This window comes from Pan troglodytes, chromosome 4, assembly GCF_028858775.2.
Source record: "Pan troglodytes isolate AG18354 chromosome 4, NHGRI_mPanTro3-v2.0_pri, whole genome shotgun sequence".
NCBI classification, from domain to species: domain Eukaryota; kingdom Metazoa; phylum Chordata; class Mammalia; order Primates; family Hominidae; genus Pan; species Pan troglodytes.
The window spans coordinates 55,632,000-55,649,756 of NC_072402.2; the positions used below are offsets into that span (position 1 = coordinate 55,632,000).

Sequence of the window (17,757 nt, forward strand, 5' to 3'; positions counted from 1 at the left end):
TCTGTGTATTGTTTTCAGACTACTTAGGCCAAAAACAATTAGAAATTCATCAATGGAAAATATTTAGAGGTCACTTAAAAAAATAAACTAAATGCTTAAATGGTTGTGCATTTTAGAATCGGTTCGTTTCAAACAGCAGTTTAATGTTTTGTCCCTTCTAAATTTATTAATTGAGAAATATGATGGGATTTCCCAGAAGAATACATTGTATTAGCTTTAAATCAGTCCTTCCCCCTTTGGTAATTTTATGTAGTTATCTTAGTAAATATTATATAATTATTTTTAGATGAGAGAAGTATCACATTTTTAAATGTTTGTTGAATGATCTAGTGCATTTTTTTAGTACATCTAGCTATGCACTCCAAAACCAATTTGTGAGATCAACTACCAGTTGAGAAAGCACTTATGGTAATTTTTGTGGTTATTCATTTAGCTTTGCTGGACTGAAACTTTTATATGGATAGCAAAAAAGGAAAACAATGTTAATTCCTTTTAGAAAATACCCTTGTGTTATAACTTAATGTACACTTCAGAATTATCTTTAGGAAATTCCTTATACCGTCTTCCTAGAGTAGAGAAGTAATTGCTTCAAATATTGTCTTTTATAATTATGTTAAAATGAAATGTTGACTTCCTTGGAGTCCCTTATAAGCCTTGGCAGGGAGGTGGGCATGTGATGGAGGATTTCTCCAATCCATGTTTTTGTGTTTTAAACAAAGGCTGGAAAGTACTCTGGGAATAATGTATATGACCAGAAAGATGAACATGCAGGATGTCACTTATCTAGTCTGTACAATATTTAGATTCCTTTCACTGGCTTTTTTCTTCAGTTATCTGTACTAACTGGCTATTTTGGTGAATTGTTTAAGCAAACTGCCAGGAAAATTATACTTCGTTCTTTATATTCTTTTAGAAAAATCCAATAATATATGTAGCATATCTGCAGGTAGCATCCACATGTTCTCCTTGGGCAACATAATCCTTATACTAGTTTGTGTACAAGTTAGAAGATGAACCTGTGATAACTGGGTCTCTATCTTTATCAACATAATCCTTATACTAGTTTGTGTACAAGTTAGAAGATGAACCTGTGATAACTGGGTCTCTATCTTTATCAATCACTCCCAGAAGGCTTCCCTTGTTTTGCTTTATTGAGAGAAGTGCAAGGAGGGCAGCAGTTCCTGTATAGACTGCTGAGATTCTAGCAATGGTGAAAGCCTTGCCTCTTCTCCTATCTTTTATGAAAAAAAGGACTTTGTCATGACCAGGTAGTTCTTAATAGCAACTTTTAGCTCATAACATGAACAATTTTAGGTCAAAGAGATATTTCATTGAATGTGTGTTTAAAATGTTTAGCAGACTCTTTTCTTTGGAATATGCTTTGTCTAATGAGTATATTTTTCCAAGTGTGAATTTATCTGTAAAGCAAATTTTTTTTAATTATTATACTTTAAGTTCTGGTATACATGTGCAGAACGTGCAGGTTTGTTACATAGGTATATACATGCCATGGTCGTTTGCTGCACCCATCAACCTGTCATCTACATTAGGTATTTCGCCTAATGCTGTCCTTCCCCTCCCTATCCGCTGATAGGCCCTGGTGTGTGATGTTCCCCTGCCTGTGTCCATGTGTTCTCATTGTTCAACTCCCACTTATGAGTGAGAACATGTGGTGTTTGGTTTTCTGTTGCTGTGTTAGTTTGCTGAGAATGATGGTTTCCAGCTTCATCCATGTCCCTGCAAAGGACATGAACTCATCCCTTTTTATGGCTACATAGTATTCCATGGTATATATGTGCCACATTTTCTTAATCCAGTCTATCACTGATGGACATTTGGGTTGGCTCCAAGTCTTAAGCAAAGAGTTTTTTAAACCTGTGTATGCATGACATTTTAGCTGTGCTTTTGAGACATAGCTATGGTTTCCCATACTAATGCTATTCCAAATTCTTTATGGGATTTGAGAAAGAGGAGCTAGCTATTTAAGTAACTATTTTTATGGTTATAACTACAGTCAAATCCTTCATCTGTCTGACCTGCAATGATAAAAATCAGCTATTACTTTAAAAGGCCCAAAAGTTATGGACCAAGTGCCAGAAAGTGAGCTGGGAGAAAGAACTCAAATAATATTGAGCATCTACTATGTGCCAGGCTAAATAGAAGACACTTCTATATTAGCTCATTAAATTATGTGATAGCCCATAATTTACTCAAGAAAATATAACTTTGTAAAGAGGGACAGAAAAAATTTTGAACTCTATTATAAATGTCTACAAATATTCTTAGAAGGCCCAAAGTTTATTTTTTTCAGTAGGTTATAAGATATAATGCTAAGTGAACACAAGCAGTAACCTATGTTCTGTATACCACCTGATGCCAGTTTTAAAAATATGTATTCACATACAAGGGTAGAAAAAAGGCATAAAAGGAAATTTAACAAATTATCTGTGGTTATCTTCCAGCAGTGGGGATTTACATTATTTTCTTTTTTTTTTTGGTATAGCTTTCTAAATTTTCTATAGCACATGTACATTTTATAATTAGAAAGGAGTTATAAAAACATATGAACAAAGAAGTGAATTTAGTGTTCCTGAGTTTGAGACTAAGCTTTCTAGACCAGTAATTTAACAACCAGAATTTGTACTGGTCATGCCAGTTCTTTGTTTTTTTGTTTGTTTGTTTTTTCCCCAGCATTTATTTTATTTATTTTTATTATACTTTAAGTTCTAGGGTACATGTGGGAATTGAACAATGAGAACACTTGGGCACAGGAAGGGGAACATCACACACTGGGGCCTGTTGTGGGGTGGGGGGAGGGGGGAGGGAAAGCATTAGGAGATATACCCAATGTAAATGACGAGTTCTTTGTTTTTGACTACGCTGGAATGCGAATACACATTTCTCTCATCCAACAGTCCATTGAAACGGTTGAGGGTTTTTTGTTTGTTTTGATAACAGTTAAATGCTGAGTTAAAACTTAATCTAGATGGTCTATAAGATTGACTTTGGAAGTTATTTAGCAAACGGTATAGAGTTAGGCCATCTTGGTATGAATTATGCAGAGAAGCAAAATAATTCTAAATAATTAAATACTGAGTAAGAATTATATTTCAAACATCACTAAAATATAAATTCAACACTTACCTTCATACTTAAATGAGAATTTTTGGTGAAATTTCTAATTTTAAAGGCTAATCTGATGATTAGAGTAAATGCGTCTTTTTTTTGTCAAGTATCTAATAGCAGTTACTCTATGTGTAGAAAAAATACATTGTTTCTGTATATTAAGGCAAATATTAAAGGCTTATTAAAAGGCCTCGTCAGGTTGTTTTCAGAGTCAAAGGACTCTGAAATGCTTAATGCTTAAGAAACAGCTGATGGGGGTGGGAGAAGTGTAAAATCTTTGGGAGATTTGGATACTGGTAATGCCATGTGGTGTTGGTAGGTTAATTCCAGTGTTTCTTTCAATGAAATAGGCACTATGGCATCAGTAATAAAAATTGTGAAGTAGATTGTTGAAAATTGACCTGTTTCCTATTTAGTGACTTGGGAAAACGGTAAATTTTGTGGATGTTGAGAAACAATAAATGTTATACTCTTACTTGAAAAACAACTTTTAAAAGGAAACATTATACAGTATTTATTTAAATATTTTACTTCTCCATAGTCCTGGAAGAGTACTCAAGTCTATTAAGTTTTGCTTTGGAGTAAAAGACTAAATTTTGAGCCCTTGATCAGTATATATATTCATTTCTGCTAATGATAAATTAATTGAAGAAAGCATTCCATGTTTTATTGTATGGCAACACTTTTATGTGCTATAAATTCGTTTCTCTCTTCTCTAAATAACTAATAATACATTCTTAATTTTTAATTCCCTTTTCTTTGCTTATTTCTCCTGATTTTCCCTTCAGCCCTTGGGAGTCTAAATTTGTGCTGGTCAGTCTGGTGGCCATGAGCCACATGTGATTATTTAAATTAAAAGTAGTTAAAATTAAATAAAATTCAAAATTTGGTTTCTCATTTGCACTAGCCACATTTCAAATGCTTAGTAACCACCTGTGGCTAGTGACTGCTATAATTGGCAGCACCGATTATGGTGTTTTCCCCTCATTGAAGAAAGTTCTGCTGGAAGGCACTGTTCTAAATTGTCAGGACAACTTAAAAATTCTTTGGGCATATCTTCCTGTATCTCAGAGTATGCATATATATTTCACTTAAACTTTCCTCTTCTATTATTTCATTTTACTTTTCTGTTTTTCAGTTTAAAAGGATGCTTAATCGGGAGCTCACCCATCTCTCTGAAATGAGTCGGTCTGGAAATCAAGTGTCAGAGTTTATATCAAACACATTCTTAGGTGAGAATAACAACATGCAATTAAATTTTTTTCTTCAGTTGTTTGCTTGTTTGTTTTTGTAGGAGGATTGGGGTGCCAACTCATTTTGGAAACCAAACAAGTGTTAGAAGTTCTATGTGTTTTCATTCGTCATATTAATAATTCGACACTATATGCCTCTGAGTTTTAGAGTTGCAGGTGACAAGGTACATTTTCTTAGTTTTATTTAGGACTTTAGGAATTCTTGAATTAAAATTATATATTGCCATTTTTTCATAGTACCAAACTGTAAAATATATTTTATAGAGAGATCTATTCATATCTTCAACAAATTCTTATTAAATGCCAGCCATTGTTGGGCAATAGGTGTTTAATGATAAATTAGAAATGATTCCTGCCCTCGATGAATTTAACGTCTTGTGTACATCAAGCCTAGTAAACTGGTGGGCAGATAAAATACAAATGCTAAATAAAAGTTTGCTAATAATAGCTGAGTTTGGTGTCCTGGGACAACTCTTGTACCTCATCCACAGAAAGAAAATGCAGTAAATAAAGGTCAGTAATTTGAATGTATCCTGGACTTACTTTCAAAACAAAATTGCTGTTATATATAGTTAACATTTATTAAACACTTAGAACATGTTCTATATATAAGGATGAGTTAGAGTTGCTCATCACTGCCTTGAAATCGTGGATGAAAGTAAGAAGATATCTTAGGTCTTTTACTATAGAACACAATCAGCTTATGTACGTATTCACTTATCAGGTAATATTTATGATTCTCTATGCTCCCATAAAACCTGGGGATTTAACCCTTATCTCACTATCATACAGAAATAAAAAGTAGCAGAATTAATCTAAGTCATCCAAAACCTGCTGTTTCAGCTCCCACAGTGTTACCCATTTCAGTTAGCTGTTAGTTTTATATACTGCTGTTTTCATGACATTTGTGTATAAAGTTTCTACCATTTCAAAGTATGTATTGAAACTGTAGTCCTTAGTTGGCAAGAACAATATTCAGTTCATTAAGTCAGTTTCACAAAGGAATGGAATCGAACAGTGGAAATAACCACCTGTTGTGTATTCTGAGTCTGCTGTCATGCTAAGTCTTGCAGCATTTTTTATTAGGACATTGTATCAAAGAGGTAACCATGGAATACATTTGATATTATTATTTTGTAATGGAACTTATTTGCTTAATTTTGTGTTTGAAGATATCAAATTAAGTCCAATTCAAATGTAAATACTGAACTCTCTAAAAGGAAACTTTTTAGTTGGAAACATTTCCTGGAATATATAATGATCAATTATAATCCTTCCAATTATGCATATGATATAAAACAGATAGAATTAATAATAAATATAGAACATTTTCTAAATTTCTCAAGATAAGCAACATGAAGTGGAAATTCCTTCTCCAACTCAGAAGGAAAAGGAGAAAAAGAAAAGACCGATGTCTCAGATCAGTGGAGTCAAGAAATTGATGCACAGCTCTAGTCTGACTAATTCAAGTATCCCAAGGTTTGGAGTTAAAACTGAACAAGAAGATGTCCTTGCCAAGGTATGATGATTTCAAAGATCAGGATCATAAATATTAAATGATGCCCTTTCATGAATTTTCACTTCTAGTCTTTTAAATGGATAGAAAAGTTTATTAATTGGGTTTTTTTTTTCTTTTTTTGAAGATGGGAAGGCATTTTATAAAGCTCCTATTAAAGTGCCCTAGACAGGTGGTTTGGTATGTTTTAGGGGTTTGGGGGGCGATTATTTGCATCTTCATTTCATTGGCCTTAAAGAGTTAGAAATCTGTCATGTCTTCTGGGTTTTAGGAAAACAGTTAAGGTTTTGTGAATAGATTTTATCCATTAAAGAAGTGCTTTGTGATTGATACTTAAAAAGTACATAAATGTGTTGTAATGTCAAAGTCACAAGGTTAAGCCATACTGTTCAATTTTCAGTACATTTAAGTAAATGTGCCTAAAGTTTGCCTATGCTTACATGGTGTGTCTGTTAACATTTAAAATGAATCATTGTTTAAAACAATCTAACAATCTTTACACTGAAGTCTGTTTTGTTTTGTTTTGTTTTGTTTGTTTTGAGACATAGTCTCGCCCTGTCACCCAGGTTGGAGTGCAGAATGCAGTGGCGCGATCTTGGCTCACTACAACCTCTGCCTCCTGGGTTCAAGCAATTCTCCTGCCTCAGCCTCCCAAGTAGCTGGGATTACAGGCACACACCACCACACCTGACTAATTTTTTTTATTTTTAGTGGAGATGGGGTTTCACCATGTTGGGCAGGCTGGTTTCAAACTCCTGACCTCAAGTGATCTGCCCGCCTCAGCCTCCCAAAGTTCTGGGATTACAGGCTTGAGCCTCCATGCCCGGCCACCTAAGGTCTGTAATTTTTAAATGATTGTGTTCATTGAGTCATATTTTACTCCACTTTCTAATATTTTAGTATCTTTTTTTTTTTTTTTTTTCACTCCAGGAACTAGAAGATGTGAACAAATGGGGTCTTCATGTTTTCAGAATAGCAGAGTTGTCTGGTAACCGGCCCTTGACTGTTATCATGCACACCATATTTCAGGTAAGGTGGTTGAGTTCTATTACATTTATTTTATTTAGGAACTTAATGTCCAGTCTAGCTTGTGCATACATTTTGTCTTTTTTAATATTCCCCACCTTTTGCTTATTTTTATGCTTTTATCCTTATTTGCTCCTTTGCCAAGGGACAAGTAAAGATACAGAAAGGTGGAGTGTGGATAAACCACAAATAACATCAATTTTGTTATTTTTTTTGCATTTAAGAAAAAGATGTGATATAGCCAAATTGAAGCAATTTATTAAAATAATAATTTAGACATCATCTTAGTCATCTGAACCTGACTGCATAGAGAATGGAGTACTAACTTAAAAAAAATGAATAAAGCCCCTGCTGGCTAACCTTAGAATATAGTTTTTTCAGTCACTTTCTTGTGTCCTGCTTCTTTCTTCATATCCATTTCTCTCTCTTATTGACCCTTTGCTCCAGCTTAGGGTGGGATTTAAATGAGAAGTTGAGGCTGTTGTAGATACCTCGGGACCGAAATGGGAAACTTCAGCCCTAGAGAGGACGTTGATTTTTAGTTGGTGTGATGCAGGGGTTGAGTTAATAGTGCTTGACTGGAGCTGCCTCCATGATAATGGGACATAGAAACTTTTAGAGTTGGCACCTCATTCCTGACACCATACAGCTAGGGCGTAGTATTCTTGGGTTCCAGCAGGACAACCCAACTATGGTTTTGTCCCAGAGTCCCTGGATCTTCTCAGAGGTTCCCATTTTCCTCACTAGACATGTGAGAGTGCAGTTGCCATTTCCAGGTTATCCACTGGCAACACTGGCGTGTGATTTTTTTTTTTAAACATACTCTATGGAGAAATTTTTCACATAAAGACAAAAATGTTAAGATGATTTTTTTTCCTACAGGAACGGGATTTATTAAAAACATTTAAAATTCCAGTAGATACTTTAATTACATATCTTATGACTCTCGAAGACCATTACCATGCTGATGTGGCCTATCACAACAATATCCATGCTGCAGATGTTGTCCAGTCTACTCATGTGCTATTATCTACACCTGCTTTGGAGGTAAATCTGTTTCTGAAATTTCAAGAACACTAACTTGCCACTCATAAGGGTCTATTAAACTTTTATCTGAAGGGTTTTCAATGGAGAAGATAATTGGATTCATTGGAAGTATAACTTATTGACTTATGGGGGAAAATGCTATAGTTAATAGACAATCAAGTCTTTGATGGATTTTGCTTATGAAAGTTGGTCACAGATTTAGTGATTGATCTGTTTATGATATTGCTTCTTTGAAATGATCCACTGAACATTTCATAAAGCACATCTGGCTTACTCACTTTTTGTTCATTTGTTTTCTTGAAATCTAGTCTGATGGCTTTTATTTATAGGCCAAAGAACGTTTTATAAAACATAAGCAATATATTGATATTTTTTCATAGAATATATTAGAAGGACATACTTTAATTTTTCTAAATCCTAAGAAGTTATTTCATTAGTTGTTTACTAAAGCAATTTGATTTTCTTAAGAAATATATTTTATAATTCAGTTTGTTTTCATTATAAAATTATGTTAATACCTCATCATGTGGGTGAGTGATTCTCAACTGGAGATGGTTTCTCTTCCCCTTTCTTTCCCTCCTGCCACCACCAGGGACCTTTGGCAATGTCTGGAGGCATTTTTGGTTGTCACAACTATCACATTTTTAGTTGTACATGATACTGGCATCTTGTTGGTAGAGGCCAGGAATTCTGCTAAAAATCCTACAATGCACAGGACAGCCTCCCACGCAAAGAGTTATTGGGCCCAAAATGTCAATAGTGCTGAAGTTGAGAAACCCTGGTTTCGATGAAAGAAAATAATTGCTAATGTCTTACTAATTTTATGTACATTTTCAGAATATTCTTAGACATCTTAAATATTTAGAAAATAAACTATTATTTTCTTTTAAAATAATTTCAGAGTTTTAAAATAATATTTTAAAAAAATACAGTGAATGGAAAACATTTGATCATGAGATGTAATAAAATTAGATAAAATATTTTCTTCCAAGATTATACTTTAAAAGTTCACAAGTATCTAAGACTCTCCCTTGACACACTGTAACACATTTTGAAGCTTCATTTTGTTTTCCATTTAAATTCTAGAGATTTCTTATTTGTTTATACTTTTAATTCATATCATTGTAGAATAGTAATATTATCTATATTGTCTGATTTTCCAGGCTGTGTTTACAGATTTGGAGATTCTTGCAGCAATTTTTGCCAGTGCAATACATGATGTAGATCATCCTGGTGTGTCCAATCAATTTCTGATCAATACAAGTAAGTAAACTTTATTTTTTCAGAACACATTTTTCCTTTGTACGTTTTAGAATGACTAAGGGTCTTTATAAACTCAGAGTCTTCCAGAGCCATAATGTTCTTTTGAGATGTGTATATATGTGTTTTAGTGATAGTTCATGTTAATGTAATTTAACTGAAAATTATCATTATATCCCTTGAGGCATGTGATATTTGAAAAATGTGTTCCAGTTCTCTTTAAAAGTAATATATTGTTGTGTTACTAGACAAGGGTAATTAAAAATGAAAGTGTGCAGAAAGATTTAGAAAGTTGTATTGGCCCTAAAGTTTTAAATTAAAAAAAAAGTTATGAGAATTAATGCTAAGTGTTCCTCACTTTATGTAGGTCATCATTTAATCCTCTTCAGAGGCCATAGCTTCCCTTCCTCCTCCACGCCCAACCCCTGTTCTTTCCTTTTTAAAATCTTCTAATAAGGGTAACAGGAACTTCTTAATATTTTTTCAACCATTTGGTTTTTTCTCACTGTTAACATCTCACCTTATAAGAAGTCATCACTGAATTTGGAAATATAAGGAATAGTAGAGACTGTTTAATATGGAGCATCTCTGACATTGCCGCACAGAAAGCCTGTGTAGGGAATGTTTAGGTAATGCTTGAGCTATCCCTTGGTAAAGAGATTTAGGTTTATAGAAATTCTATTTGGTACTTGAAGTTAATTGGTAAGTGATTTAAGTGAACTATGACTTAATTCCCTCCCATATGGTAGATTATAAATTATGGTAGATTATAAAATCATAAATTCACTTTTATATATAAAAAATATGCAAAGTTGTTGAAAATGTTGTATGCTTAAGAATCCACCTTTCTTTCATTTTTGCTTGAGTCTGTGAATAATAGTCTTCTCATGCCTATAGCAATCTAGCTATAGAATTATTTATGAATTCACCATTCATTTCCTGTACTTTGCTGTAGCCAGATTTAAAGAAGGAATGTAGAGGTAACCTTACTTTGAGAGATTTAATTCAGAGCTTTAGGATTATTCACCTATTTTTATATCTTATAATGGCCTCTGGACTATCCTATAGCAAAATATACTCTAGTGACTCACCCATGTAGAGGACTAGAAAAGTCAGGGATTTCCTGAGATGTGTGGTTAGTCAAGTATTTTTTTAGAAGTTTAGTTTAGGAACTTATTTATCCAGATTAGACAGGATAACATTTCATGTTCTACCTACCTATGAGCACCTATAATGAGGTACTTTTAGAACTCATCAAAGCATACATATAAATATTAATACACATTGGATGCAGCTCCCTGCATTTACATGGTATCAGTGGGGAGGGTTCATTATGTCCTTTCTAAGAAGAGCAGGGAGGTCATGCAATACAGTGCATGCTGGCACTTTACATGAGCCTGGCCTGATTTATTTTGATGCTTATGAATGTCTTGAGATATTCTGAATTTTATCAATTTTTAGTAAATACATAAAATGTATTTTTACATAAAATTTTTGTGTTAAAGATATATATATATATATATATATATCTTAAACACCAAACATTCAAACTGGTATGTTTTCTTTGCATTCTGTTATATAGCATATTATATGTTCCCTTAGAATTAAGAGTAGATTTAGAGGACAAATTAAAACAACTGATAGAAAGGTCACTGTCTTCCAAGTACTCTGATATATTTTTTAAGGGTAATGAGGACCTGCTCTATTCTTCATTCTTTTGAGCCCTTAAAGCAGCAGTCTCCAATGTTTTTGGCACCAGGGACCAGGTTTTATGGAAGACAATTTTTCCATAAACTGGGGGAGCAGGGAGAGAATGGTTTTGGGATGAAACTGTTCCATCTCAGATCATCAGGCATTAGTTAGATTCTCATAAGGAACGCACAACCTAGGTCCCTTGCATGAGCAGTTCACAGTAGGGTTCATGCTCCTAGGAGAATCTAATGTCCCTGCTGATCTGACAGGAGGCGGAGCTCAGGCAGTACTGATGCGGGCTTGCCTGCTGCTCACCTCCTGCTATGCAGCCCAGTTGCTGACAGGCCACGGACCAATATTGGTCCACAGCCGATGGGTGGATCGGGGACCCCTGTTTTAAAGGGCACTTGGGCTTTGACTGGCACCTGGAGGACCCTGGCATCAGGGTCCCTGTGCAGTCTGCCATTTAAGCTAACAAGGCCTCAGTCTACAGATGAATCTGATACTCTAAAGTTTGAGAACCTATGAAATAGTGGAGGAAACTGAAGAAGATAATTTTATCTCCTTAGGATGTCTGTTTAAAGTCATTTTGCTGGTGACCTGCCTGGGATGGAAGGATAACTAATCCTGCCGCTGCAAATTCTTTGTTATTTAGTAATATTGCAATGATCTCCTTTCTGTGTGACCAAAGCGACATAGGGAAGTTCACAGTTGCCAGAGTAGCTTTGGATTGCTAAAGTTTTTTTGACGATGAGGTGTGATGAGGCTGTGTTATTCCTGAGGGAATGAATCAGCATTGTCACTTTGTACAGGAAAGTATCCCAAGGTTGTTCCGGGCCCCAGGGCATTATCAAAATTACAGCCTTAGTTAGCTTGGTTTGGCTAGGGATCATGTAAGAGAATTATCTTCCCAGCATGCAGTAAAGGAGTCCTTCTAATAACTTGTAAACTTGTGATATGTAGCTTCGTGAAATATTTCATCAAAATTTGTGCTTATTTTTAGTTTGCAGTAAACCTTTTTTAAAATTTGACTTTTTATATTTTATGGATGGCTTGAGCATCCATGTGTCAAGCCAGCACATTCTCAGCTCTTGCCTCAGAGCTGGAGCTGCCATCCTGTCCAAAGCCTGCAGCTGAATCCATATTTCTCATAATAAAGAATTCTAAAGACCTCTGATTATCAAATTTATAAACCCATAGTTGGTTACTTGTCTTACTTTAAGGAAGCTACGGAAGCACTGAGAGCTTAAGGCACATGGGGGGCGCTGGGGATTCCCTTGGCTGGTTCCCAGGGCAGTTAATCCTCCTGCTTCTTACATGTGCTCTTCGTTTTTCTTAATTATTTCAGTTGTTTTAGCTTTAGGTGCCAAATGATTTTATACTAATTGTATTTATACTCGTTGAAAGCATGCTGGAGGTTCTGCAAGCAGGGAGAACAATTCTACCTGGTAGAGTTGGTTAAGCTATAATAAATGATTTGAGTGTGGGTACTGTGAACAGGATTTAGAGAAATTGAAATTTCAGGCAGGAAGCTACGTAAATATTTTTAAAGGATGATGCATATAAATAAATCCATAGGCCAGGTGCAGTGGCTCACTCCTATAATCCCAGCACTTTGGGAGGCCAAGATGGGTGAATCACTGATGTCAGGAGTTCGGAGACCAGCCTGGCCAACAAGGTGAAACCCTGTCTTTACAAAAAAAAAATACAAAAAAATTAGCCAGGTGTGGTGGTGCATGCCTGTATTCCCAGCCACTCAGGTGGCTGAGGCAGGAGAATTGCTTGAACCTGGGAGGTAGAGGTTGCAGTGAGCCGAGATCATACCATCGCACTCCAGCCTGGACAAGAGTGAAACTCCATCTCAAATAAATAAATAAATAAATCCATAAAACGTAAATAGCATCATGAACTTTTGAATATAAAATGCTGGAGGGTATATTTAACTTAGCTTTATCTTCTGAAAAAAAGTGTCAAAAGTACAGAATATAGCATTAAATTTTACTTGGCAAATGAATTATTTTTGTTAATAGCAAAGATGCCTAAGTTTAGGGCAGAAAGATTTATTCACATTAGTGATGCATTCAAAGCATGCGGTTTTTGGTTTCCAAGAGCAGAGGCATTTCATTATATTAAGGTTAAGATGTATCTAGCTGTCAGTATACACTTTTTTATTTCTCTACTTTTATTTTGAAATTAAAATTTTCATAGCTACACTAGTAGATTGTATGTAGAATTTTATTTTTCTGTATAAACCCACACCTTCAAAATAAGGATAAATTCATGTTTATCAAATGTGATTATATAGATATAGCTACAGAGATTATTTTATTCAACAAAAATGTACTGCAAGCCTACTAAATGTTATAATAAATATTATTTCAGGCACTTAGAACACATGGGTGGACAAGACAAATCCCTGGCTCTTAAGAGCTGGCATTCTGCTAGAAAAGTTGGAGCATAATAAGTGAATTTATGGCATGTGATGGTACTAAGTGCTATGGAGGAAAATAATGCAGGGTGAGGGCATAGAGAGTGGAGTGATGAATGAGGCGGTTTCCTTGACAACTGAATATTAAGTTAAAACCACCACTTCCCTCTGTCATTTCATGGAGAAATGTTTGTTTCTGAAGTCCTTTTGAAGATTTTTGTTTATTTCAGTTGTAACTTAGAGACATGGTGTAGCATGCTGTCATTTTCTAACTCAAGGCTAAGCCTAGTAAAGCTGTAAGAACAGTGAGTGTAAGTCTTACTTACAGGATACATATCTATAGTGTCTGTTCCAGTCTTAACTGTTTCAGCTCCAGGTCTTAATATTGGCTCTGATCTGCCATGTGGACTCCATCATAAGACACAAAAAGGCACAATACCTAGTGGACTTAGTTGGATTTGGGAGCCAATGTATTCCTTCTTTGTGTGTGTTACTCTGGCCCATTTACTAAGTGATCTGAAAGGCTGCTAGTTTAGATGGGGCACAGAACAAGAGAGTGTCACAAAAACTGCTAGTTTTGAGTGGGGCTCTACAACAGGTCCAGCCTGCTGTGCAAGCTGCTCTGCACATGGGCCACATGAGCCAGCAGATTTAGTGGTGCTTGAAATGTCAGTGGCAGATAGGAATGTTGTTTGGAGCCTTTGACAGAGCCCTCTGTGTGAATCACAGCACAGACTCTGGAGCAAGACCCTGCCATCATCCAAAGAAAGATAACTACTCTCCTTTTGAAAGAAAGATATAGGCCTGCTGCTGGGCCTTAGGAGATACTGACTGACTATGGGCCACCAAGTTTCCATGTGGTTTGAGCTGTCTGCCCATCATTAATAGGGTATTATCTAACGCACCAAGCCATATGTTGGGCATGTACGACATTTCATCATCAAATAAAAGTAGTGTAATACACGATCTATCAGGTCCGAGCAGACACTAAAGGCACAAATTACATAAAGAAGTGGCCCTAATGCCACTCCTATTAATTACACTGCCTTCTTTCTCCCAGCCTACACATGTGGTCGCATGGAAAGTTCCCTGTAAGTAGTGACAGAGGGCCTGGTTTACGGATGGTTCTGCGTGATACGCAGGTACCACCAGAAGTATACAGCTGCAGCACTACTGCCCCTCTCTGGGACATCTCTGAAGGATGGTGGTGAAGGGGAGTCTTTCCAGTGGGAAGAACTTTAGGCAGGGTGACTCGTTGTTCACTTTGCTTGGAAGAGGGAATGGCCATATGTGCAATTATATACTAGTTCATGGGCCATAGCCAATGATTTGTCTGGATAGTCAGGGACTTAGAAGGAATATGATTGGAAAACTGGTGAGAAAGAAATTTGGGGAAGAGATATGTGAATGATCTCTCTGAATGGACAAAAAAGGAATGCTCACCAAAGTGTGACCTTGGCAGAGGAGGATTTTAATAACCAAGTGAATAGGATGACCCATTCTGTAGATACTAGTCAACTTCGTTCCCTAGCCACCCCTGTCATCACCCAACATGCTAAGAACAAAGTGGCCATGGTGGCAGGGATGGAGGTGGCAGGATGTGCTTAGAAACATGGACTTCCACTCACCAAGGCTGACCTGGCTATGACTATTGCTAAGTGCGCAATCCACCAGCAGCATAAACCAACACTTAACACCATTTTGGGGGGATCAGCCAGCTACCTGATGGCTGGTTGATTACATTGGACCACTTCCATGGTGGAAAGGGTAGCATTTTGTCCTTAGTGGAAAAGGCACTTTCTCTGGAAACAGATTTGCCTTTCCTGCACAGTTTTTCTGCCAAAACTATGGTATTCCATACAGCATTGCCTCTAACCAGGAACTCACCTTACTGGCAAAGAAGAGCTGCACTGGGCTCATGCCCATGGAAGTCCCTAGTCTTACCATATTCCCTAACATCCTGAATCAGCTGGCTTGATAAATTGGTAGAATGGCCTTTTGAAGACTCAGTTACTCAGCTAGGAGGCAATACCTTGCAGGGCTGGGGCAAGGTTCTCCAGAAGGCCATAAAGGCCATATATGCTCTGAATCAGCATCCAATATGTGGTGCTATTTCTCCCATAACCAGAATTCATGGGTCCAGGAATCAGTGGATAGAAATGGGACTGTTACCACTCATAATTACCCCCAGTGACCCACTAGCAAAGTTTGCTTCCTGTTCCTGCAAATTTATGTGCTGCTAGCTAGAGGTCTTAGTTTCAGAAGGAGGAATGCTTCCATCAGGAGACACAACAGTGATTCCGTTGAACTGGAAGTTAAGACCTAGCCACTTTGAGCTCCTTATGCGTCTGATTCAATCATCCAAGAAGGGCATTACAGTGTTGACTGGGGTGACTGATCCTGACTACCAAGGGGAAATTGGGTTACTACTCCACAATGAAGGTAAGGAAGAGTATGTGTGGAATAAGGAGATCCCTTAGGGCATCCCTTAGTATTAACCATGCCCTGTAATTAAGGTCAGCACAAAATAACCCAATCCAGGCAGGACTACTAATAACCCACACCCTTCACGAATGAAGGTTTTGGTCACCCCACCAGGTAAAGAATCATGACCAGCTGAGGTGCTTGCTGAGGGCAAAGGGAATACAGAATGAGTAGTAAAAGAAGGTAATTACAAATACCAGCTATGACCATTTGACCAGTTATAGAAATAAGGACTATAATTGTCATGAGTATTTTCTTATGAATGCATTTATATGTATATATACATATATTAAGCATATATCTTCATTTTCTTTTTCTTGTTCCCTTATATAACATAAGAGGTATTAACTTTATATTAGTATTTAAGTTATAGGATATCAGGATAAGAGTAAACATTACTCAAAAACTTTACTTTCACTTCTGGGGAATGTGTTAGTGTGCTTTTAGTTGTATGCAGGATAGTTATAGGCTGTTTGGTAGAGTTATGGCCTTATGGAGATTAAATATGGTTAAAGGAGATGCTTATGGGTACCAGGGTGAGAAGGGGCAGAATTTGTAATGGTTAATTTTATGTGTCAGCTTGACTGGGCTAAGGGATGCCCAGATAGCTGGTAAAACACTATTTTGGGGTGTGTTTGTGAGAGTGTTCCTGGAAGAGATTAGATTAGCATTTGAATTGGTAGACTGATTAAAGAAGATTGCCCTTACCATTGTTGGCAGGGATCAGTCAATCCATTGAGGACCTCAAAGAGAAGAACAAAACATTGGGGGAAGGGCAATTTGCTTTCTCGGAGCCTGGACATACATATTCTCCTGCCTCTAACATCAGGGTTCCTGGTTGATTCTCTGGCCTTTGGACTTGCTTTCCTGGTTCACCTTTGCAGACGTGGGACTTCTTGGACTCCATAATTGCCTGAGCCAATTCCTAGAATAAATAAATGTGTCTTTTTCTCACATACACACACACTCATACATATGTCTATTCTATTTCTCTGGAGAACCATGATTAATACAGAGAGAGAAAAGATTAGCACAGATGAAGTACATGTTCTCAGTTATGTGGTAGTACCTGCCCACCCTTCCCCCCATTTCATTAGCACTCAGAAGAGAGGGACACAAAAGTGGTCTTCCTGCCTTCAGTAGTAGCATATGTTGGGCATAATTTAATTTATTCTTGATGATCCAGGGTAGTTGTAACAAATGAGCACAATTGATCTATATATAATAAAATGATGGCTTTGAGTTTGTAAAGGTATGCATGGCCTCTCAATAAAAAATAAATACTTACAAAGTTGTCTTTATAAATGTATGCCAGGCACTGAGTGGACTGTGTTGATTTCCTGGTTCACGTTTAGTGTTCACTGCTCAAGTTTTCACCTCTATAAGGTAGTTGTAATCATAGTCAGTATAAGGTGAGGGCTCTACAAACTGCCTGGTTTTAAGTGCTGGCCCCAGCACTTACTGGCTAGGTGATGTTGGCAAAGTTACCTACCTTCTCTGAGGTACATTTTCTTCATTTGTACAGGATTATATGAGTATGTCTATGTAAATATTTATGTATATAAAAGATGTCCCCAAGGGACATTTTCTATCCCCCAGCCTATCCCAAGTACACAAAGACTTACTTCCCACCTATATGGCTCCATGCCATCCATGAATGGAACATAGCCTTAAAATGTCGCTAACAACAACAGTATCTTCCTAAAAGAGTTATGAGGATTAAATGAGATGATTCACATAAACCATTTAACACAATGGCACCTCAATCCTCTAAATGTTGTGCCTTATTGTATTCCTGTTTGTACTTTGTAAGTTTGAAATAATTGAAGTGCCTAGGGGAAGTGAAGTGCCTAGGGGAAGCCAGATAACCAAACATATTAAATTAATAACCTTTAATATTTTGTAGGGGCTTAAGTATCTAAGTA

The 17,757-nt window shown here is 36.5% G+C and overlaps 1 protein-coding gene across 20 annotated transcripts in view; it reads left to right on the top strand.

Moving 5' to 3' along the window:
- The window catches only part of PDE4D (phosphodiesterase 4D), a 1,566,198-nt gene that overhangs the window by 1,538,651 nt on the left and 9,790 nt on the right, over nucleotides 1-17,757 (top strand). For all 20 annotated transcript variants that reach the window (XM_063810423.1, XM_063810422.1, XM_063810426.1 and 17 more), the window contains 5 exons: nucleotides 4,265-4,358; nucleotides 5,726-5,898; nucleotides 6,826-6,924; nucleotides 7,804-7,968; nucleotides 9,132-9,231. In XM_063810423.1, coding sequence (XP_063666493.1) covers nucleotides 4,265-4,358; nucleotides 5,726-5,898; nucleotides 6,826-6,924; nucleotides 7,804-7,968; nucleotides 9,132-9,231 — 631 coding nt within the window. The remainder of the gene's footprint in view (nucleotides 1-4,264; nucleotides 4,359-5,725; nucleotides 5,899-6,825; nucleotides 6,925-7,803; nucleotides 7,969-9,131; nucleotides 9,232-17,757) is intronic.